General features: G+C 41.0%; 1 protein-coding gene across 2 annotated transcripts in view; it reads right to left on the minus strand.

Moving 5' to 3' along the window:
* The window catches only part of LOC127429134 (gamma-aminobutyric acid receptor subunit beta-2-like), a 208,718-nt gene that overhangs the window by 60,825 nt on the left and 121,895 nt on the right, over nucleotides 1-25,998 (minus strand). For both annotated transcript variants that reach the window (XM_051677979.1, XM_051677978.1), the window contains exon 5: nucleotides 13,341-13,423. In XM_051677979.1, coding sequence (XP_051533939.1) covers nucleotides 13,341-13,423 — 83 coding nt within the window. The remainder of the gene's footprint in view (nucleotides 1-13,340; nucleotides 13,424-25,998) is intronic.

The raw sequence follows: 25,998 nt of genomic DNA on the forward strand, positions 1-25,998 counted from the left end.
CAGTCAAAAACCTTCTTTAGAAGAAGCTTAAGCTGAGAAAGCTCTTTGACTGAGATGTTATATATCTAATAAAGATTTGCAAACTAAGACAATGTGCTGGACTTTATCTATTTTTTCATTGGCTGTGACCACCCAGGTTTGCAAGAGATTGTCAATTGTTTGTTGACAGATATTCTTTAGGCTGTAGCTTACAAAATACAGCAGAATGCAATTTTGCTCATGAATATGTAGTGTGGGAATTGCCTCTAACAAAACAAACTAAATTAATATTTTACTAAGGTTTGATGCCACTAACCTGAAAAACTTTGTCCAACCCAATAACTAGTTCCTATTCAGTAGTGCTAATTGCTGCGAGCTGGTGCCATAAACATAACATTGTTTCCTGCTGGACTGATAAAAACCTGCATTTTCTGACTCAATTGGACACAAATCCACAAAAAGTTGTGTTGCAGCCAGTCAATTAGATTGGAAATGCTTCAGCATCTCATGCCATTTTTCTGTGCAGTATGCATCAGACAGTCAGTGAACAGACTGTGGGTGGACTGAGGGTCACTAATGGCCCATTGGCTGCCCTGTATGACCCTATCTTCAGTGCTAGTACTGAACCCAATGTGTCTGGCTTACCTCTTCCACAACTGGGTTATCTTTAGTAAAGTTTACTAAAAAGGTGAAACTTTCGTGAAACTTGAAAGAGACAGAGCTTGCAATAGAAAAAGACTAAAACCATTTAGACAAAAGTTCACAGGATTCTCACAGGATTTGAGATTATAGGCATATTCTGCTCACAGACAGGCTGTCAATACAGGTAATTACATTTGAATACACAATGTTTTTTGCACTGTGACATTATTTTGATGACAACTACCCTCCTGAGACCTGTGCGTGACTACTATGTGCATTTTTTCATTTCACTTTTTGATTTGTAACTAATAGTACCTAATAAACAAGACAAAATTATTATTCTTTTTTCTAGAGCAAATAGTTTTCCTAAAAACCGATGTCCACATATGTGGACACCAGAACTAAGTTGTGAAATTTTAAATAATACCAAGCTATGGAAAGTCTGATTTTTTTTTTCACCAAATTGTTTGTTTCCAGGAGAGTTGATTATTCATGTTTTTGAGACGCTACAGATATTTCATCAGAAATTAGCATAAATAATTCTGATTAAAAGTATTGGCCAGCATCATCCATGTTAAAATACAATTATACATGATAAATTCTGAATCGATGTACTGATTATCATTGCCCCATGTCTGTCAAACATGTTGAGTGATCCAAACATCATCTGCAGCCTGAAACTCAATTTTATGAGTGAATGCACTTAACTGCATAGAGAGCTACAGGATGCTCTCTTGCTCCCTATTTAGTGAATGACTTAACCTCCAGTGTGCTGTCTGTCTGCACTGTTCTCAGAACAGTTCAAAATGCACCTTATTTTCATCCTAACTCTATATGAAGCCTCTGAAGTCAATATTTTTCAGCTTTCGGATGAATCCATTTATTCTCAAAGTGAAACTGCACAGCAAATATACAGTAGGAATGCATTTATTAATGTTAATGAATAGAACCGTATTGTATAGTGATAACAAAATATTTAAAAAAAATATATTAAAATGAAGCGAAATTACCCACAGATGTGTTCATGTTGAAAGTTATTCAACATAACTAACATGTATTTTCAACATTTAGGGAATAATGTATCAAAATTCATATTTGTGGACATCATGTTTATCAGCACGATGACGCACAAATTATTTAATGCGCCATATCAATGAAAAGTCCTGGTTACTTTTGTAACCTCCGTTCCCTGATGGAGGGAACAAGACGTTGTGTCGATGTAGTGATACTAGGGGTCACTCTCGGAAGCTCAAACACCTCTGCTTTTTTGAAAAAAGGCCAATGAGAATTGGCGAGTGGAATTTGCATGCCACTCCCCCGGACATACGGGTATAAAAGGAGCTGGTATGCAACCGCTCATTCAGGTTTTGTGCTGAGGATCCGAGGTCCCGGCCATTTCAGTGGGTAGTTCAGCGTTGTGGCAAGAGGGACACAATGTCTCGTTCCCTCCATCAGGGAACGGAGATTACGAAAGTAACCAGGACGTTCCCTATCTGTCACTCACTCGACGTTGTGTTGATGTAGTGACACTAGGGGTCCCTATACAAAATGCCACAACTAGCTGAACTGTGTTGCGTGAACTGGCGGTGTGTGACGGGCAGACTGCTGTGTGCCTCGTAGCCAGCACACCAGGCCATCACGTAACCTCCCCCAATGCTCTTATGAGTGTCGAACGTTCCATCAGGTACAAGTCAACTGCCCAACTATAGGGACAGGAATTGTTCACAGAAAAAGAGTGGAATTTGTTAACTGACTGGGAGCCATAAGTGTCTGCGTTGGGGGGTGTCCCTCCCAAGGGGAAGACACCGCGGAGACCACACCCCGCCCAAAAAGGGGGGGGTATTTTGAATGGAATACATCACATGGTCTTACCGAGTCTTGTCGGAAGTATGTCATGTGGAGAAGTCCCATGGTAGGTCCTACCCGAAGGGGGAGGAGTTTCTACAGAGCATGGCAACTACGGGCAGAGGGGCCTCTGCCCAAGGAAGATGCAGTTTGCCGTCAGGGAAACAATTTTGTGGAAGATATCACATGGGGTCGCCTTTGGGGACCAGCAAATATAGAGCACCTACCTCAGAACAGGGGCTCATTAGCGCACGTACTGGGCCGGTCAGCAAGTTTCTCCGCAAACTCAGCTGCCAGAAGGCTAAGGAGGAAAGTCATCCAGGGATCACAGTCTGTGAACATGACTGGGAGTCAAGAGTGCACGTCTTCACCTCAAGGGAGGGGAAAGGCGCTATGAGCAAGCGGTACACCAAGCCAGTTGTCCTGGAACTTACCTGCTCGTGCCTGTCAATACACGGGATGAGACTGGCTCAACCCAGAGATTGTAGAACCTCGCAAAGGTGTTGGGTGTTGCCCAGCCCACTGCTCTGCAGATGTCTGTCAAAGAGGCGCCACTGGCCAGGGCCCAGAAGGCCGCCACACTCCTGGTGATGTGGGCTCGTAACCCCGCAGGGGGTGGCACGTCCTATGCCTGATATGCCATCGTGATGGTGTCGATGACCCAGTGGGCGATCCTCTGTTTGGAGACAGTGCTTCCTTTCTGCTGTCCACCAAAGCAAACAAAGAGCTGCTCGGAGCTTCTAAGGCTCTGCGTGCGATCCAAATAGATGCGTAAAGCTCACACCGGACACAGCAATGCCAAGGCAAGGTCTGCCTCCTCCTGGGGCAGCATTTGCAGGTTCACCACCTGATCCCTAAAAGGAGTCGTGGGAACCTTGGGCATATAGCCCGGTCAGGGTCTCAGGATCACGTGAGAGTAACCCGGACCGAACTCCAGGCACGATTCACTGACAGAGAATGCCTGCAGGTCCCCTACCCTTTTGATGGAAGTGAGTGCAGTCAGGATGGCAGTCTTCAAAGAGAGTGCCTTAAGCTCAGCTGACACCAAGGGCTCAAAGGGAACTCCCTGTAGACCCCGAAGGACTACGGAGAGGTCTCATGAGGGGACGAGGTGCGGTTTGGAGGGATTCAACCTCCTAGCGCCTCTCAGAAACCTAATGATCAAGTTGTGCTTCCCCAAATACTTACCATCTACTGCATTGTGATGCGCCGAAATAGCGGCTACATACACCTTCAGGGTGGAGGGGGACAGCCTCCCTTCCAGCCTCTCCTGCAGGAAGGAAAGCACTGATCCGACTGCGCATCTCTGGGGGTCTTCGCGTCGGGAAGAACACCACTTAGCAAACAGACGCCACTTCAAGGCATACAGGTGCCTCGTAGAGGGAGCCCTAGCCTGAGTGATCGTGTCTACCACCGTGGGTGGTAGGCCACTTAGGTCTTCCGCGTCCCGTCCAGGGGCCGGACGTGGAGATTCCAGAGGTCTGGTCACGGGTGCCAGATGGTGCCCCATCCCTGAGAAAGAAGGTCCTTCTTCAGGGGAATTCTCCAGGGGGGGCTGTTGTGAGGAGCGTGAGATCCGAGAACCACGTCTGGGTGGGCCAGTAGGGTGCTACTAGGATGATCTGCTCCTCGTCCTCCTTGACCTTGCACAGGGTCTGTGCAAGTAGGCTCACTGGGGGAATGCGTATTTGCGTAGTCCAGGGGGCCAGCTGTGCCTCGGTCAGGACATACCAAAGTGGGCAGTGGGAGGATACCCGGGAAGCAAACAGGTCTACCTGTGCTCGACCGAATTGACTCCAAATCAGCTGGACCACCCGAGGGTGGAGTCTCCACTCTATCCTGAGGGTAACCTGACATGACATCACACCTACTGCGGTGTTGAGGTCGCCTGGGATGTGAGTGGCTTGTAGCGACTTGAGGTGCTGCTGACTCCAGAGGAGGAGATGGCGGGCGAGTTGTGACATGCAATGGGAGTGTAGACCGCCTTGGCGGTTGATGTACGCTACCAATGCTGTGTTGTCCGTCCGGACCAACACATGCTTTCTCTGGATCAACGGCCGAAACCTCAGCAGGGCGAGCAGTACTGCCAACAACTCTAGGCAGTTGATGTGCCAACGCAGTCATGGGCCAGTCCAGGAGCCGGCGGCTGTGTGCTTGTTGCATATGGCGCCCCAGCCCATCTTGGAGGAGTCTGTTGTAACCACGACATGCCGGGAGACCTGCTCTAGGGGAACCCCTGCCTGTAGAAATGCAAGGTCGGTCTAAGGGCTGAAGAGGCGGTGACAGATCAGCGTGATGGCCATGCGATGTGTCCCATGGCGCCATGCCCATCTCGGGACTCGAGTCTGAAGCCAGTTCTGAAGCGGTCTCATATGCATCAACCAGAGTGGTGTGGCCGCAGCTGAGGATGCCATATGCCCCAGGAGCCTCTGAAAAAGTTTCAGTGGAACCACTGCTGTCCGTCTGAACGCCTTCAGACAGTTCAGCACCAACTGTGCGCGCTCATTCGTGAGGCGCGCTGTCATCGAGACTGAATCCAACTCCAGACTGAGAAAAAAGATGCTCTGAACCAGGGAGAGCTTGCTCTTTTCCCAGTTGACCCGAAGCTCCAGTCAGCTGAGGTGCTGGAGCACGAGGTTCCTGTGTGCGTGCAGTAACTCTTGAGAGTGAGCTAGGATTAGCCAGTCATCGAGATAGTTGAGGATGCGGACACCCACTTCCCTTAGCGGGGCAAGGGCAGCCTCTGCGACCTTCGTGAAGATGCGAGGGGACAGGGACAGGCCAAAGGGGAGGACCTTGAACTGGTACGCCTGGCCTTCGAAGGCAAACAGCAGGAAGGGTCTGTGTTGAGGTAAGACCGAAATGTGAAAGTACGAGTCCTTCAGATCTACCGCTGCGAACCAATCTTGATGCCGGATGCTCACTAGAATGCATTTTTGCATCAGGATCTTGAACGGGAGCCTGTGCAAAGCCCGGTTCAGTACTCGCAGGTCCAGGATTGGTCGCAACCCACCGCCTTTCTTCGGTACAATGAAGTAAGGGCTGTAGAACCCTTTCTTCATCTCGGCTGGAGGGACCTTGCGTAGAAGGGTAGCAATCTCTGCACGCCAGGTAGTGGCGTTCTCGCCCTTCACCGAGGTGAAGCAGACGCTGCTGAACCTGGGCGGGCACCTGGCGAACTGAATCGCATAGCCGAGTCGGACTGTCAGGGTCAGCAACCGCAACGGGTTGGAAAGCACGAGCCACACGTCCAAACTCCGGGCGAGGGGGACCAAGGGAATGATCATGTCGGACGTTCCGGCGGGTGGGGCCTCGAGGTGCTCGATGTGCCACGTCGAGGGGATTCGAGCCCCGTGGCCGTGCTGAGTCCAGGGACATTGAAGCACTTACCTGGCTCCTGCTGCCCACCATAAGATTGGCCGAGGAGGGGGGAGAAGGAGTCTCGTCCCCGTAGTTAAACCAACAGGCCCTGGACGGGAGTTTCGGGCGCCCACGCCAGGTGGCGGTGCTCTGCGGACACAAGTGCACCGCGAGTGCCTTATCCACCTGGGGGATCACTGAATACCCCCTGGCCGCTCCGCCATCGAGGGTAGCGAGAGCGGGGGAGCTGAAAGACCGGGACCGGGCAGTAAAAGGTGCCTCCCACGATCTTGTCAGCTCCTCATGCACTTCCGGGAAGAAAGGAACGGGGGCGGGGTGTGGCCGTGAGCGGCGCCCCGAGCCCAGGAACCAATCGTCGAGCAGTGAGGGTTCAGGGGAGAGTGGAGGGTTCCACTCTAGCCCGACACTCGTGGCCGCCCAGGAAAGCATGCCCGTCATTTCCGCATCGGCCTGGGACTGGGCGACCACTCCTGAAGGAAGAAGCCTAGTCAGAGCCTCTGTGTCTGACTGGACGAGCCCGCTCTCCGGTGCTGCGCTCAATAACTCGTCTCCTTCTCGGGCTCTGAACGAGATGTCGAACTCGCCCTGAGATGAGCTGGCGATCTCATCCGAGCGCCCGACCGGAGCAAGCGAGTATGCTGGGGAATGGGAGGTTCGTGGGGGGATACCCGGCAAAGGTGGTCCCATTGAGGTCCCCAAATCGCCCCCAGTGCTAACCAGCATGGCCTCATACCCGTAGGTAGAAGGATCGAGGCGGGGAGCCGCTGGGGTGGCTTGCTTTCTTACGAATGCAAGCCGCGACCACAACGTTGCCATGGTCATGTTCTCGCAGTGAGGACAAGACCCATCCACGAACGATATCTCCGCGTGGGCAGCGCCCAGACACGTTAGACAGCGATCGTGGCCATCAGAAGTGGAGAGATATCGACTGCAACCAGGAATAACACCCAGACGGAAAGGCATCTTTAAAAAGACGTTCCGTGTGTGCCGCACTTTTAGAAAGAAAATATACACTTTTTTTTAGAATATACTCTTTTAGTTGTTTCTGCCGAAGCACCCAGGAGTGTTCTCTGCACTCCACGGGTGCAGAGGGGGAGAAGCCCCTGAAATGCGCCGTAGAATCCAACAGATGAGGTGAATGAACTTCGCAGATGAATTCAGCTTCAATGAATAGAACCGCTCGGCTCCGAAGAGAAAATCTGAATGAGCAAATTCTACTCGCCAATTCTCATTGGCCTTTTTTTCAAAAAAGCAGAGGTGTTTGGGGCTCCCAAGAGTGACCCCTAGTGTCACTACATCAACACAACGTTGAGTGAGTGACAGATAGGGAACTAGAGACACTAATCTTAACACCCAAACAGGTTTCAATGAAAAAACTTAAAGAAATCAATACTATGCTGTTGTGTCACGTGACTCGATGTGTCAGAAGTTTAACCATTAAATGACAGTCTAGAGTGTTGTGAACAGTATTCAGTCGGTTAAAATTTATTTAAATTATACGTTGCGTATAGCAAAGCCAAAATACAACGTCCACGCATGTGGACGTGGGGTCGCACAAGATTAAGCACATTTACTCTCTTAATTCTCATTACCATAATAAAATCTTATTCTCAATAATATCTCATTCCCATTACTGTAAAAACATGACATAATATTTAAATGGTAAAGAATTTATACACTATTGCAGTATTACTTGTATTTTATTTATGCTGATTTCAAGAATAATAATAATAATAAAAAAAAAAACACATTACAGATTTTTATCCACTGTAACAGTTAGAAGTAATGAGTAATGAGTACAATTAAAGTAATGAGAGTCTGATCTAAAATATTTGGGGGATATGTAATGCAATCCAAAAAAATCTTAATGTTACTGAAAAATAGGCTCCGTTTTCTTTATATAAAATGCACTGTAATTTCTGGTTTATTTTTTTCTTCAAATTTTGTGTTGAAATGTGACATGTATATGTTTTTTTGGTGCTGTTTACAGCATTTTATCAGTCTAAAGAACAACACTGCAGACTTACTATGTGTATGCACTACCCTAAATAGTTTAGCTGGACATAGATTTATAAAGCACCTGTCATGAGCCTTCATGGTTACTGCTCAGCCATTTTCAACTCAATTTTGGATAACATGATCTAGAAGCGCCACAGGCCATGGCATTGCCTGAGCACATTACAGTTCTGTGAGCCCTTATGCTGCAGACAAAAATGAAACACGGCCTCCTGTGATTTTCTGTTTGTATTTGCGCCAGACATTAGCTATTCACTACAATGCATTTGCCCTCCTGATGGCCTTTTCTCCTCTAGCTGCCACTGCTTTCTATTGCTCTGATTTAATGACAGCAGTTAGTGGATCATGTTGAAGAATTCCTGCTGTATCTCCACAGCTCTCCCAGCATACACTGCATACGTACAGTCCCAATTAGGTTTGATTAGGCTTCTCAGCTCATGGTACTGTGTGGCATGAATGCTGGCATACTCTCTGTATCTCTCGAGTTTATGGAGATGAAGGTCATCCTAATTAAGGTAATGGTGGAGAACTCATTCACTGTGTTCACAGAAAACCCTCTAGAGTTTCTGTTAGAAACAAGGAACTCTTACAATTTAGTGTGAAATGATTATGATGCTTATTTGAAATGATCAAGTTTCTACTGATAAAAGATTCTATTAGACAATGCGACTGGCATTAAAGGGGTCATGAAATGCTCTTTTTTTAACCGTTTTATTATCTTCCCAGAGGTCCACTGATAATGTTAGTAAAATTATCGATATTTTTTTTGCATTAAAACAATGCTTGGGGAATAATTTTCCACCGTCTCTGGCCCTCTGTCTGAAACATTCGGTTTTGGCCTAAGTGCCTCCTTAAAACTTTAATGTAAACACCCACTGTTCAGATTGGCTAACTGTGTGCAACCCCTAAAATTCAACAGTATTTGAAACTCAGTCTGAAGAGAATGAAAAAGCTCCACAACATTATAAAACAACATTTCAGGGTTTACACATAACACACATCCAACACATTGCATCTGAATATATTAAACTGTTCATCTCAAGCACAACTGTTAACACTCACACCCTGTCTACACCGGACATGAGAGTCACGTCACGTCAAAAGCAATAGAACCCATTATAATCAATGATGCTGTCTGCCATGGAAGCGTAGGTTGCGGCCCGGTGTAAACAGGGTGTCAGCACCATAAACTATCAACAGTCATGACATTTGAAATATTCATGAATGGAATTGTCCTTACTGTTTTGCATCGGGTCCAAGTGTTTTTAACTGCCCCATCCTTCAATAGCAGTTCCTTTGCAAAGCTTGAATCGTTTTATAACTGGTTCACAAGCAATCCACGCTGATCGCCACAAAAAACCATGCAATCCACGCCAAAATATGCATAAGACACATCCACATGATGCACATACATAGTCCAAAACACGTAAACTAGACGCACACACATCCAGTTTCCAGTATCATCATGCACTGAAATGCACATCGCCGGAAATGCACCTAAATGGTCAGAGATATTTATCCAGCACGTTTTCATACACGAAAAATGAAAAAAAAAAAAAAGCAGATGGGCAAAAGAACGTGTCCATGATGCGTTCGTGCACAAAACAGCAAGAGGCAGGGCAGCTGTATGAAAGAGAATGCCTCTTCCTATTCAGACTTGTAACTTTACACCACGTCTTTTAAAATGGGCCCGAGATATGTATGTCAAAGATGTCGGTCTGTGCATGTTTAAATACAAAAATAATTGAAAATAGTCCAGATGGGTCCCATTTGGTGTTCAGGAATAGTTAGACCACAGCAGGCCTTGTTTGTCCTTGTCTCTCAGTTTATGAACTGAAGCACCAGTGGGCAGGGCAAAGGGTGCAATGATGTGAAGTAGGCATTGATGTTTTTGAGATGTAGAGGCAGTCATGAATTAATGAGCCCCCAAATGATGAAAGGTTGTCGCAGAAGAGATCAAGGCATTTTTGCAGCTTGGTTTCAATAAATGTTTTTATTGCATTGGGGATTAAGTTCTGAATTCTGAAATTCAGTTCTGAATTTACAGTATGTTTTCACAAGTGGTCAGTGTTAAATACAGGAGTAAACATGGTCAAAAGCATTTGTCAAAACTCGAACCAAGTGTAAACGCTAATGCAACCTGATGTATCCCTTACAACAGTGAAGACCGCCCACTTGCTTATTGATCAACCACTGCACAACAACACTGCCTATTGCAATCCGAAAAAAAATGTCATTCTCATCACCACAATGTGAAAAAATCAACCTAATCTAATAGAATGAACATTACTATAACTAAATTTTTGCAAACTGAATTTTATGTGCTGAATTCTATGTACCGTTGCAGTTTCCTGGTGAAATGAACACTAAAGGCGCTACAACAACTGTTCGCATTATTTACTTTTACAAAAATCACGACTACAACGGCTGATTATGATTTTATAAACACTTATTTTTCGCACTATTACTCACACACTGCTATGTTGTGATATACAGTAGAATACATGCATCATTTGAAAAACAATACAATTTAACGCTTGAATTACAGACTAACCTACATTTACACAAGTAATTTAATGTGATTAGCTTGCACGATAGCTCACCTCATAGAGTGTTGGGCTTTGAATTCGGAAGAGCGCGGTTTGAGACCAGTCAAGCATAAAAGCTGACACGGGAGATGAGATGTAGAAGCAGCATGAGACGACATGGTTGCTTCAGAACATTTTTATTTCTCATTTTGTTTTTGGACACTATCAGTTAGGTTTAGTCGTTGCGTAAGGGTAAGGATGTCTGTTTTTTGTCGGACCTCTTATTTCATTTAACATCACTATTTGTTAGGTTAATGGTTAAAGTGTTAGGTTAGGGAGGTACATTTTACTAATTTAAACCTAATTTAAATATTGACCTTAAAAACCTCGTCAGATGATGACAACATTTCACTCTCTTTTGGCACCCCCCGCTGGGCATTTCACTGGGAAACTGCAGCTAAACTTGTAATGAGACACGTAATTTTAGTTTTGAAAATTTTTTGCCACGGTCACGTAATTATCACAAGACCAGGCTGGAAAAAATCTAATTCTTATTAGTGGTCAGTTTTTTATGGCCGATGCCGATATCCATAATATATCACACAATTTAATATAGTAAATAACATAAACATAAAATTGCTAAAAAAAAAAAAAAAAATCAATAAACTCTTATTTAGCACTATATTTACTCAATTTCACACAAAACTTTAACTTTCTAAAAAATAATCAAAAAAAATAATATTGTATTTTAAATGGCAGTTTCTTCTGATTTCTGTTTAGTCAAATTTTAGTAATTTATTTGCACATGAAGAAATTCTTAATATATTAGGAAGAAGGAAATAACACTACACACAGTAGTCCAGCAACCATGGATGGCATGTCCACGTTAGCAATCACATTTTCTTATAAAATACAGAATCAAACAAATTGCACATACAGTGCATAGTGAATAAGACATTTACTCATAGCACATGTGAAGTGCTTTTACTTTGAAGTTGCACTCACACGCTCATGCAGATCCAGTGCAAGCAGCAATCTCCTGACATTTTAAATGGCCTGGATCGCCTGCTTGGATTATCACGGAGTGACCATCAAGATTTGTGAATCAGAGGAACTTCTGATCCCGATCATGAAGTTTTTGATTCTGGCTGATAGAAAACGTGCTTCAGAGGAAGATATGAATGCGCTCGACGGGAAGAAAACGGGAAGAAAATGCTGGAGGTTAGTGAATTACATCTGCATATTTTCAGACAGTATATAATAGAAGTTTTATTGATATTTGCCTTTTATCATTATAAAAGAAAGTTAAAGGTAACAGGAAACTGCTGAGGAGAGGCTGATAGAATACGTGCTTTAGAGGTAAATAAATGAGCGCTCCACAGATCTGCTCAAGTTTTGTGAGGTTTGTTTATTACATCTATTTAAATGAGATATGCGCATATTTGCAGATGGTGTATTATATTAGTTTTATTGATATTTTCTTCTTTATCATTAGACAAGACAGTTAAAAGTTACAGGGAACTGTTGAGGAGAGAGAGGGAGAATGAAACAGATGAGCAATTTAACACTTTGAGCTCAAACGCATCTGCCGCGGCTCTGATATGCAGACCGTTTAAATGAGACGCCGTTGCACTCCAGTCTATTATTGTAGCAACACGATGCACGTAAAAACAAAACAAACCATGACTGATCATTTACGTTTCAGTCTCTTCACATGCAAGCAGGCGATTCATGCCGCCCTCAAGAAACAAATCGGCCAAACATTAAAAAGTATCACCGATATGTCGGTTGACCACTAATTCTTATTACTGTATCACAAAAAAGTCTAACTCTCATTACTATAATAAAAAAATAAAAAAATAAAAAATGATCTCCGTAATGCCGAAAAATCTTATTCTTACCGTAGTACTAAAAAAAATCTTGTCACTGTTATTCAGAAAATTTTTATTCTTACTGTAATGCAAAAAATATCATTCTCATCACTGCAATGCAGAAAATCTTATTCCTACCGTAATACAAACCGTAATCTTTCTCATCAACGTATTACAGAAAAAAGTTTTCTTACAGTAATGCAAAAAATCTAATTCTCACATACAGTGTAATGCAGAAAAATCTTATTCTTACCATAATAATAATTTTAAAAAATCTTATTCTCAATGCAATAAAAAAAAAGAAAAAAAAAAAGTCTTACTCTCATTACTGTAATATAAATAAATCTCATTCTCATTACTGTAATACAAAAAAAATATATATATTTCTCATCACCGTAATGCAAACAAAATCTCATTCTCATGTACGGTGTAATGCAGAAAAATCATATTCTTACCATAGTTCAAAAAAAATAAAAAAATAAAATAATAATAATAATCTTATTCTCATTAATGCAATACAAAAAAAGTCTTACTCTCATCACTGTAATAAAAATACATTTTATTCTCATCACAGTAATGCAAAAAAAAAAAAAATTTCATTACTATGCAAAAAAATAAAAAAAAAATAAAAAAAAAATATTAAATTGTAAAGCATAATTGTCACGTACAATTGCAAGTATACAACATGATTGTATTTGTTGTATACTAAATTACTGAATTTAATTACACTGATTTTAATTTCAAAACATCATTGTGTCCGAACAGGTGATCAAATGCAGATTATCACTGATTATTTTTTTTATTTTTTTACAGTATTAAAATGTGGAGAATGTGGTTAAGTGCAATTAATATATAATTAAATGCAACAAAAATCTTAATGGTCCTAAAAATATGTTTTTTTTTCTTTATGCAAAATATACATTCGTATTTTTGTTCTTTCGACTTTGAGGTGAAACATATGAGATTCACCCTCATAGGTTTGCTTCATAGACTGCATTCATCTTCACACAAAGGCCAGAGATTCAATTTCACTGTTCTGCACCATCACGTAAGAGAAATGAATGTTAGAGACACTTACAGCTCTCTATCTCCAGTGTACAGTTCTGCTCATCCAGCGGGTATCTGCGCAGGTCCATCATGCAGGCTGCAGTGGTCGTGATCCTGTGAACACACACAGCCAAACCATCAGTCAAATACAGCTGTTTCATCTCAAGTATCAAGTTCCTCCTTAAAGTGTACCCTTACACATTACTTCTTGCTTTGCACCTTGATCACATTTTATTCTAGGAATACTCTTTAATGAAGCAATTCATTAAAGCAATTTTGGACTTAATGTTCTTGCCTCCTTAAGCCCGGTGCATACTATACAGTGTAGATCTGCATGCAGATTGGTTCAGTGGAACTTGCTGCTGCTACAAAACAGCAATTGCCATTTTTTAGAGCACTAAACCTGCTATATTTTGGTAATTACTGCTTCATGGATTGCTGAATTACTCTATGTTATAATAACCATCTCCACTCCACTTCCTTTTGAATTTATGCAATGTCACATCCAAAAAAGCTTTTTACGATGAGTGAATTGAACAACACACGATTTCCTCTTGAAAACAGTCAGAAAGCATGTGAAATGTGCATTAAAGTGGTTTTGAGCTAAGAGAGAGTGCCCTCAATGCTGCATATGATTACTGCAGTGGTAGATATAGGAGCAATCTTCCTGTAAGAATTGATAGCCGAGTGAAAATCCTTGTCCTAGTTTTCAGTCGTGCTTGAATTACCTAGCGTGAGAACTAGATATGCCTAATTAAACATTTATTTATGATCCATTATTCTGAAAAGCTGGCCATAAAACTACCATCTCTACAGTATCGGACATTCACTAAGGCTGAAAATAGACACTAAACCATTTTTAAAAAACATTGATAAACACAGTAAGGAAGCATAAATGTATATCCAATCCATTACATATATAAATGTAGATATAATTCCTTTATTAACTTTGAATGTATGCCTTATTAATGCTCTCATAAACACTTCAGTAACACTTTCTATGAAGCCCATTTTTATAATGCATTGTAAAGGCATTATAAATGTATTATAATTCATTTGTAAAGTCTCATAAAATATGTTGTAACTTCTCATAAATAATTGTAACCACAATTATAATGCATTATAATTAGGGCTATCAATCGATTAAAATTTTGAATCAAATTAATTAAATGGTGTCCCAATTAATTAATCGCAATTAATCGCATACACAAATATTTGCTGGAAAGCCCCTCAAATAACAATAACGCAGTATATAATGACGAAATAATTATACATAGTTATCTTTAAATATTAAAAAAATATATATATATATATATATATATATATATATATATATATATATATATATATATATATATATATATATAATACAAAATTATTCAGATAATTAAAATGCATTACATTATTGTAGCAAATGAGTAAAGCATTGATAAGAAAATACAAAAAGCGGCTTTAGAATACAATGTATTGTTTATTACCATATTATTGAACATAAGACAATCATTGGCCTACAGTTCACAGCAATCCATTTTGCAAGTGAATTTGTCAATCACTCCAAGATGTATTACGAGGGCTTGCTTAAGGACCCGTCAATGTACACCTGCATCAGACAGATGCATGTGTAGCATCTCGGGTGCGTTGCATCATAAACATAATATTTTTAGGTCGCTGTGTCAAATTACATATAGTTTAATACTTAGAAGAACACATCTTGAGATCCCTTAGTTCAGATTTGCACTCCATCAAGTGTTTTGAACGCAAGAACGTAACGCATGTTTGTGTTGTGCTGTCTGCTGAAGGTTTGTTTTGTTCACTGTATAAACTGCGCGTTGCCCATACAGCTGAAGTTTCGCTTACTGCCCACTGGAGTAAACAGGTGATACTATAAGCTTTCATTTCTCAGGAATCTTCCTTATTACAGCCCGGGGACATTGCGATTAATTGTGTTAATTTTTTTAATACGTTATTTTCAATAAAATTAATCGCACTGAATTAACACGTTAAATCGACAGCCCTAATTATAATGCTTACCTATTCATATTTATATCTTAGAATATAATCCATTATAACATGACCAACATCAAATTTTATCTGTAGAAGTTCTAATGTATTATATCTATTTTTATTTAATATATATATATATATATATATATATATATATATATATATATATATATATATATATATATATATATATAAGATGGTTATTTATATCTTCAGCTTTATTGTGTCAATAGGAAATATACATGTTAGACTCAAACATAAACCCAAACATTGCTTTTGCAAATAGAAAAGATTAGAATAGAAGAACAGGGAGCCCTGCAACAGATGTCATGGCCCCCACAAAGCCCCCCACTGAACATCGTGTCAGTCTGAGATTACATAAAGAGACAGAAGCGATTGAGACAGCCTAAATAGATAGAAGAACTGTGGTGAATTCTCCAAAAAGCTTTTTATGCTTTTTAAGCTGTTTAGCTTTGTTTATGTTTACTGGACTTTGCATGACATTAAGTGATAAATGAAAACTATTTATGTCACTATTTTTGAAGACATCCTCACTATGCAACATTTTTCATAAGTGTATAAAACTTTTGCACAGTACTATATATATATATATATATATATATATATATATATATATATATATATATATATATATATATATATATATATTGTATATACTCTATTAATGAATTAACAATGAAGAAACAACTACTTATAAATAATTAATTAACTATCAACTAATGCTTTATAAAAAACTTTATACCATGTAGTTGTTATAAAGTATTATCACATTCTGCCTGTCAATTTGTTTTGTGTTCCACAGGAGAAAGTCATTCATACTGGTTTGGAACAGCATAAATTTGAAACAACGTGAGTAAATTATGTCAGAATTTTCATTTTTGGGTGAAATATCCCTTTAACATGCATCCATTTTGGGAATAAAACAGCAATGAGAGGCAGCTGTCTGCGATTCTAGGGCTATAGTTTCACCTTTAAAAGTTAAAAACTGCCAAAATCACTCAAGCAGAATAAGGCCCTTGGGTCGGCTTGCAAGGCTGGGTGAGAACAAAGAGGAAAGAAAGAGACGAATACCTCAGGGGAAGCTTGTTCACATTGCTAAATGTACAACCAGGGCTGGCAGGTGTTGTTAAGTAGGCAAGCTGTGTTAGTGAGAAAGGTTAAGGTTAGAGTACGGTGAAGACTACTTAGACAACTTGACGTAAGTGAAGACTTCTCCCCATCAGCAGTGTATGTATTCATACACCTTACTGAAAGAACTCACCGTCTAATGCTTTCATGTGCCCTTGTCTAAAACAAGACTAAGACAGAAATACAGCATCATAAATAACTAATTTGAGATGCTCTCATAGTCAGCAACTTTGTAAGAGGAATAGTTCACCCAAAAATGAACATTCTATCAATACTTACTTATCCTCATGTCATTTCAGACCTGTATGCTTTTATTTTTCTATCGAATACCAAAGAAGTAGTCCATACGACTTGCAAAAAGTGGCCCCACAGGTCTATAGTATTTGGACACTTAAGAAACACTTAAAATGTCTTAATGTCATTGCATAACATAGCAAAATATTAAAGCAAGTAACATTTACACCGATGAGCCAAAACATTATGACCTAATGCCTAATATGCTGTTGTTCCTCAACGTGCTGCCAAAACAGCACCAACCTGCTGAAGCATGAACTCTACAAGACCCCTGAAGGTGCCCTGTGGTATCTGGCACCAAGACATTAGCAGCAGATCCTTCAAGTCCTGTAAGTTGCGAGGTGAAGTTGCAGTGGATTGGACTTGTTGATCCAGCACATCCCACAGATGCTCAATCGGATTGAGATCTGGGGAATTTGGAGGCCAAGGCAACACCTTGAACTCTTCATCATGTTCCTCAAACCATTCCCAAACAATGTGTGCAGTGTGGCAGGGCGCATTATTCTGCTGAAAGAGGCCACTGCCATCAGGGAATACCATTGCCATGAAGAGGTGTACCTGGTCTGCAACGATGTTTAGGTAGGTGGCACATGTCAAATTGACATCCACATGAATGGCTGGACCCAGGGTTTCCCTGCAGAACATTGCCCAGAGCATCACACTCCCTGCACCAGCTTGTCAGTTCCGACACCCATGTGCCCATTGTAGGTGCTTTCGACGGTGTGCATGTGCACACTGACCAGTCTGCAGCTACACAGCCCCATACACAGCAGGGTGCGATGCACTGTGTGTTGTGACACATTCCTCTCGTAACTATCATTAAAATATTTTGTGACTTGTGCCACAGTAGACGTTCTGTCGGTTCGGACCATCGGAGCAGATGGGATAGCCTTCGTTGCCCTCGCGCATCGATGAGCCTTGGGCAGACAACACCCTTTCACCGGTTTGTGGTTTGTCACTCCTCAGACAACTGTCAGTAGGTACTCACTACTGCTGACTGGGAGCACCCAACAAGCCTTGCCGTTTCATAGATGCTCTGACCCAGTCGTCTGGCCATAACAATTTGGCCATTGTCAAATTCGCTTAGGTCTTTAATCCTGCCCATTTCTCCTGCATTCAACACACTGACTACGAGAACTGATTGTTCGCTTACCATCTAATCTACCCAGACCTTGACATGAGGCCTAGTTAGGAGATGATCAATGTTATTTGCTTTACCTGTGAGTGGTCATAATGTTTTGGCTCATCAGTATATTTTAAAGAAAGATAGCAAAAGCACAACTTTCAAGAAAAACATTTAAAAAATGACCTTTTTTTAGGATTGAAATGATAAAACAATAGATATAGTGTTCTTGAAGACAAGAAGTACATGTGTGACCTTGAACTGACTTCATACATTCACTTAAAATCACATTGACAACAGTTAGTTAAAAGTCATGGTAAAAATGGCTCAAAAGTCAGTTGTGAGAAAAGCTCTAGCAGAATTTGTTTGCAAATGTATCCAAATATTTTTTTTTTTTTTTTTTTTTTTTTTTGTGGCCAAAGTATGAATTAGCTATGAAAATGGAATCTGCAGTCTATGCCATATGAAAATCCCAATGTTAAAAAAAAAAAAAAAAAAAAAAACATTCAGTGTTTTGCTGAATACTTGCGGTATTTCAAAGCATAAATAACTTGGGATGTGACCCAAACATTGTGGATGACAAAGCTTGAGGCAGCAGATGGAGTTCAAATTAACTGTTTATATTTTAGAGGAAACATCATTTCAGCTAATCTATGATGCCATTAGGAAATTACTGCAAAATCATATGTCTCTTGGAAGTTCTCAATAAAACGATTGTATAAAAGGACATTTGCTAAATGTCATATGTTTGTTTTCTCTAGCAGTTACTGTATATGACTTCAAACATCTAATTAAAAACTCTATAAAATTAGGATTCCTTTTGTGAATTCTTTCCTCCAAACTAAATCTTATGTATATATATATATATATATATATATATATATATATATATATATATATATATATATATATATATATATAAGTTGAGTAAACAATTGAACCTAATTAAACAATTGTGTTGTAATGTAAACATTAGTGTACATTGTGTTTAGCAGCGTGGCGTTTCGCTATAAATCGTACACATTTTATAAATGGCATATTGGAGGAAACAAGAGAATCTAACTTTTTGTCTTAAACAAGTTTCAATGTAAAAACGTTATTAGGCTTCTTACAAGATGTAGCTTTGTTGGCGTTTCTCCCAAAGACAAACTCCTTTGCTGACAGCCCAGAGTCATATGAACTGAGATCAATCAGTTTAAATAAAATTTAAATATGCGCTGCATATAGCGAAGCTAAAATACAATGTCCATGCATGTGTATGCAGCGTCGCACAAGGATAATGAAATATATTTTAACTGAAAGGTTGAACTGTGTTGTCAGGACAAGCGTACTTTTTTTATAAACATACGTTTTTTTATAAGATCTACCTTTATATAATTCATTAACTACTTTTCAAATCAATGATTTTACATTTTTGGTTTGATACCTTTTCCATTTTTGCTGTTTGATGATTTTTTTGGTGTTTTATTATTGTTTGCTGTGTACTCTATACAGCAAATTATAGGTTTTAGCCAACTATAATGGCAAATTCCCACTAATGTGGCATGTCATCATAAAGGTCAAAGGTCAATGTGTGTTTAATTAATTGTACCTTTTTTCCAGGGCAGTAGTGGTGGAAATGCTCAACAGCTTTTTCATAGCCAAGACTTTAAGTTTTTTTTTTTTTAAGTTTGTGCTTATACAGAAATTGACTTTCAACAATAAACCCATCCCAAGAAATATTCACATGGGTAAAAAATGTGACAGCTAGCCCTGGCCTATATAGCTGTAAGCAGCAATGATCGGAGCCAAGTGCACTGGCACAAAACATACACTGCATTTTACTAAAATGTAAATGAGAAATTGTTACAAGGATATATGACAAAGTTATGAGGATATATGAAAGTTTAAAAAAATGTAATCACTAGGTGGTGCTCTCCCCAAACTGCTCAGGTAAACTGAAGGCCTTTTCACATAGAAGGCGACATGATGATAAAAGATGAATCGCCTATGATTTATATTAAAAGCTAGGTGAATGATCGCCGTTAGCACATTCACGTCTTTGCAATAGGTGCGACTATCGTCAAGCAATTTACTCCTGTACAGTAAATGCCACTACTTGACAAGTCCTAAAACTGATCAGAAACCCTCAGGATATGGTTCCGATGATGCATACCAACTTTTGTTTCAATGCCCATAAGCATTGCGAAGATACAGCAGTTTACGATAAAAATTCAAAATGCTGGAAAGGTCGACGTTTCAACAACAGAGCACAACAGTTTGGTCCGGAAGTAAAAATCACATACATTTTTTCCATTGGCAAATTAATTTTTAATGAGAACTAATAAACCATTAAAGACAGACCTACCATGAGATCCGAGGTTGGTGATATGTGCTTTTGTTGAAGCCATCAATCTGTGTTATTTCAACTTCATTTAAAAAAAAAAACAGTGTTTAGCAGAATTCCTGGTGAAGAACTACACTACCCATGATCCAGAGGGGAAACGATACACCAATCTGAGTATCTCAGCCAACAAAGCATGCCAAAAGAGCTCAGCAGCAACTGGTCTACACTCTCAAACTACTTATATATTTGCATGTTTCTGAATATTTTGCAATCAAATTAATCTTAAAAATATTAAACCAAAATCGAATGTATTATTTAGTGAACCCACCATTGATCTCCTGTGCCTGTTCATGAAAGGGCATGAGAGCAACAGTTCATGCAGTCCCCTCACAACATTGGAGCGTTCAAGTGAAAACTTGTTTTGTTTATCAAAAAACAGGTCCGCCACAGCGATAGTGACAAAACAACACAACACAGCTGCACACAAAACAGAGAACAGAACTTACTAAACATGTCTGAAGAGTTTGTAGTCGAAGAATGTATGCATTTCTATGCCCAGCCTTATTTTTTTTTAATGGAGTACTCGAAATCAAACAGAAACATAGAGGAGGCTACAGGCAGCCACAGTCACACTGTGTCCTAACTTGACGGCAAACAACATGCGATAAAAGGTATCTTTTCTATGTTAATCAGAGTTTTTGTCCTAACCAGTCATGACGAGCGACGGTTCATTCTATCGATCTTTTGTTTTCTATTTTCAGCATTGAGGCTGGTAACTCTGTCTGCTGTGAACTGGCACCGGTCCAAAAACTTTCTCATAAAAGTATATTAAAGCCAGCATCTCATGAGCTGATAAAAATGACTTGATTTTGGCCAAGAATATTACACCTACCAAATGAGGTCTCACTCTCTTCAGATCTGTCACAAATACTCACCTGTTCAGAATGGAGAAGAGGTGACAGACATTCCTGCCTACTCCATTTCTTTCTGTTTGATTGAGGACTCTGGTTAAAAAAATAAAAAATAAAACATGCGCTTACTCCATCCATCAGCTTATGGTTCGGCTCGTCCACCTCCGCAAGGTCCGTCAGGGGTATGCTGACATGAGGGACTTCGCCTGTGCATTTCTGATCGCAGTGGACGAGCTGGATTATAATGAGACTGATTTGAAAGAAGTTTTTAACATCTGCCTGAATCAGCCTCTCAGTCAGCGGGAGATGGAAAAGCTGGGGAATCTCAGCTTCTGGGATTTCATTTACTACATTTTCCATATTGGGGAGCCTGAACTTCCGCTCCAGGAAGAGCTCCCCCATGTGGACTTTCCCACCCTCCCACCCTTGGTCAGCCAGATCCCCAGCCCTCTGATGACTCATTCTGAGAGACAGAGAAGGAGGAGGAAGAATGGTCCCGGCTCATTCTTCAACACAGCTGACCGCCAGAAGGCGGAGGGTCTCACTGCGGACTACCAGGAGGCAGATGAGTCGGTTGCGGACCACCAGGAGGCGGAGGAGCCAGTTGCTGACTGCCAGAAGGCGGAGGGGCCTGCTGCTGAAGGCCAGGAGGTGGTGGAGCCCGAGGCCAGTGACGAGTCATTCCAGTTCCCTGAAGCTGTCGACGAGTCTGTCCAGTTCCCGTGACAATCGTCGATGCTGTCCAGTTCCCCATGGTCGTCGACGAGTCTATCCAGTTCCCTGAGACTGTCGATGAGTCTTTCCAGCTCCCCTTGGCTGTCAACGAGCCCTTCCAGCTCCCTGTGGCTGTCAACGAACCTATCCATTCACCAGCGGCCACCGACCAGTTTCCTGCAGTCGGCGCCCAGTCTCTCCTGTCTCCTGTGGCTGTCGACAAGCCTGTCCAGATCCCTTTGGCTGTCGACGAATCAGTCCAGCCTCCAGCGGCCACCGCCACCCTACCAGACTTCTGTTCAGCAGCCGCCAACCTACCGGACCTCTGTTCAGCAACCGCTGCCTTGCCTGACCTCATCCCAGTTCCGAGGCTTCCTGACCTCATCCCTCTGCTGAAGCGGCCGGTCCTTACCCTCTACCTGGACCCTCCTCCCAGGCCGCCGGACCCCAACCCTTTCCTTCACCCTCTTCCCATGCCTCCGGACCCCGCCCCCTACCTTGATCCTCTTCCCAGGCCTCCGGACCCTGCCCCCTACCTGGTGCCACATCCCAGGCCTCCGGACCCCACCCCCTACCTTGACCCTCTTCCCAGACCTACGGACACCGCCCCTACTTTGATCCTCTTCCCAGGTCTCCGGACTCTACCCCTTACTTAGTTCCACCTCCATTGGTTTCCCCCACCCTCCCTCCCTTGGCTGGTTCTGTTTGCTGCACCCTGGCCTGTGTTCCAGCCTGTCTTAGTTTGTTTTTGTGTCTGTGTTAGGTCTTGTTTTGTGTTTAATGTTTCCCTTTGGATGCCAGGAGGTGTCCCTTTTGAGGGGGCATAATGTCAGGATCCTGTCACCTTTGTCAGTCAGGTTTATTGTGGTGACAGAATCCTGACACGTATGTTCTATATCTCTGTGTGAGCGCACGGCTTTCGTTGTTTACCTTGCCGTGTGCTCTTCTGTCTAGTCTGTGTTTCATGTTCAGAGAATGGTGTCTGGATCCTGACTCTTCGGGCTGGTTCGGTCTTGTTTCTGAGTCGGGATCCGTACACTCATGCTCCATGTCTTGTCTTTGTGTCCGGTTTCGGGTCTTTTGCCATGCGCTCTTGTCTGGTCTTGTCTTTTTGTTTGAGCACATGGCTGATGATGGCATCTTTGCCATGTGCTTTACTGTATTGTCTTTGCATTTGTTTGAGAGCATGGTCAATGACGGCTTCATTGCCATGTGCTCTTCCTGTCCGGTCTGTTGTTTTTTGTGAGCAGATGGTTCTTAAGTTGTTTGCTATGTACTCTCCTGTCTCTTGTCCTGACCCCGCCCCTTGTTACTTCATTATTAGTTAATTTGCTTCACCTGCTTTCCTTATTACCCTCCTTGTTTTCTTTCCTATATAACCCCATAGTGTTTTATGTCTTGGGCCAGTTCATTGTGGTTTATCACCCTGTTAGGTTCTCCCATGTCGGTTTCTGTCTTGCCCTGTCGTGTCTGTTCCAGCCCGGAGCATCGAACCCAGTCTGTTCTGCAATGTTCTGCCCTGGGCCTGGAGTTTTCCCCTTTAGGGTAGTTTTTGTTGTTTTGTTTATTTTTTGAATATTAAATAAATGCCCATTCTTCTCACTTTCTACGAATCTCTTCTACTGTTCCTGACACTTTGTGTTAAGAAAAAGAAAGAAAATCATATAGGGTTATAACAACACAGGGGTGAGTAAACAATGACTGAATTTTCATTTTTGGGTTAACTATCCCTTTTAGTACACAGTGTTGTACATTCTTGTCTTTTTGTCTGCTTTTCAAATACTTATTTACTTCAAAATAAAGTTTGTAATGTTGTGATTAACCTCAGAGCTGCTTGGGTTGGTTCATGGCTTCATAAAACTCTTTTATGAAGGATTTTATAAAATCCCTATGGAACAAATTTATGTGTGGTAAAATACTTCAGTAGTGGACAGCACTGTTGTGCTCTATTGGGACTGCTGGACTCTGCATAAACCAAGGAATCAATAGAGACGCATGACTTTAGGCCAAATTATTATAAAGTTCTATGAGTAGTTATAAAATGTTATGTTTTTGTTAACCCTTTGGGGCTCTAAAAAGACTTATATATCCAGTACAGTATGTATAGTTCTCTTACATGTTAGCACTTTTACAAGACAATGGAGGACAGGTCACATTTTACTAAATACTTTTTTAAAGATTTGAGGAGTGAAAGTAACATTTGTGAAGTGTTTCAGGAGGTGTTTAGAGATTTTTACATCACCTTAATTTCCACCACACCATTAAGATAAAAAAAAAATGTAAAGTTTATATAAAAACCCTTTTAGACAACAAACCAAATGCAGCCACTTTTACTGAAGAGCCAGATCAATGACTGCAGTCCAACGACCTTTAATTAACAGTGCAGAGTTATATACAATGGCATACCCGCTGTCTAGTAAACAAGGCACCGATTTATTATTACCATTCTTCATCCAGTCTAATGTGCAAAAACTTGGTGCATTCCAAAGTGTAGTTGAATGGAACAATAAACAAAGAAAATTTTTGATGTAAATTTCATTGTAAATTATGATTTTTAAGTATCCAGGAGGGCAGCGTAAAAACTGCGACCAACCCATTACAAAATATTATATTCCCATTCTGTTGTTAATACAGATTCATGAGGCACTTGCTGACTGATTGATCATACAATTTTAATGATGCGTTTCTTTAGTGCAGCAAAGATAGTTCAGCTACTGTAAGGCTAATTATACTATAATTAGTTATACATAAAGAGCATATCTCAATCTAATTAGCAGATGCTCTAATGCATATTCATATAATTAAGCATGAGTGCATATAATAGCTTGAGATCTTACATATAAAGAGTCAAAGGGCACTAGCGAAGTCAACACTTAGTCACTTGTTTTATGAGGGTACAGCACTTATGACAATGTTGTTCTAATGATCTTAGTAACCAACAAATTAACATTTATGTTTAAACTCACATTATAAAGTGTTTTCTGTTTTCAAACCAGTCTCCACCATTTATTATACTTCTATGGTGTTACAAAAACACAAAACGAAAATAATACCTGGAACATCATGAGGGTGATTAAATGATGACAGAATTTCTACTAAGTTCATTCTGACAGCCGCAAGATCGCCTCTTCACACAAGGTGATGTGGCTTCCTGACTCTGAGTGTTCAGCAGCAAATTGCCAGTTTCTTGCAGCTGACATCTCTGATCTCTGCTTGAAGATGAAGGCAGTATTGAGGAATGGGCCATCTGCCCTCAAGCACCCAGGGAAGGTTTGACTCAGGAAGCAGAAGTGATCGTTTCAGGGAGTGAGGCAGTGAAGCTCAGGTATGTATGGGGGTTTTGTTGTGTGCAAGTAGCTGCAGGGCTTCAATCAAAGCATCCTTTGCACATTTGCCAATCCACCATGCGTTTGGGTTTTTATTGAGTCGACTATACAGTGGCAAGAAAAAGTCCAGTACGTGAACCCTTTGGAATTACCTGCATTGATGTATACATTTGCCTTAAAATACGGTTTGATCTTCATCTAAGTTACAATAATGAACAAACACAATCTGCTTTAACTAATAACACACAAATTATTATATTGTTCTTGTACATATTGAATACATCATTCAAACATTCACAGTGTAGGTTGGAAAAAGTATGTGAACCCCTAGGTTAATGAGAGTCAGGAGTTGGCAAACCTGGCATCCAATTAATGAAACAAGATTGTAGGTGTTGGTTAGAGCTACTTTGACTTATAAAAAGCACTCAAACATTTTGAGTTTGCTATTCACAAGAAGCATTTGCTGACATGGGCCATGCCATGCAAAAAAGAGATCAGAGCAGACTTACGGTCAAGAATTGTTGCTTTGCATAAAGCTGTAAAGGTTTACAAATAATAACTTAGATATTCATCTGCCCACAGGTAGACAAACTGTCTATAAATGGAGACGATTCAGTACTGTAGCTACTCTCACTAGAAATGGCTGTCCAGCCAATATGACTCAAAAGGCACACCACAAAATGCTCAAAGAGGTAAAAAAGAACTCTAGAGTGACAGCTAAAGACTTGCAGGAATCATTGGAACTGGTTAACATCTCTGTTCATGAGTCTTCTATACAGAAATCATTAAACAGGCATGGTGTCCATGGCAGGACACCACGAAGGAAGCCACTGCTTTTCAAT

Source organism: Myxocyprinus asiaticus, chromosome 38 (assembly GCF_019703515.2).
Source record: "Myxocyprinus asiaticus isolate MX2 ecotype Aquarium Trade chromosome 38, UBuf_Myxa_2, whole genome shotgun sequence".
Classification (NCBI taxonomy): domain Eukaryota; kingdom Metazoa; phylum Chordata; class Actinopteri; order Cypriniformes; family Catostomidae; genus Myxocyprinus; species Myxocyprinus asiaticus.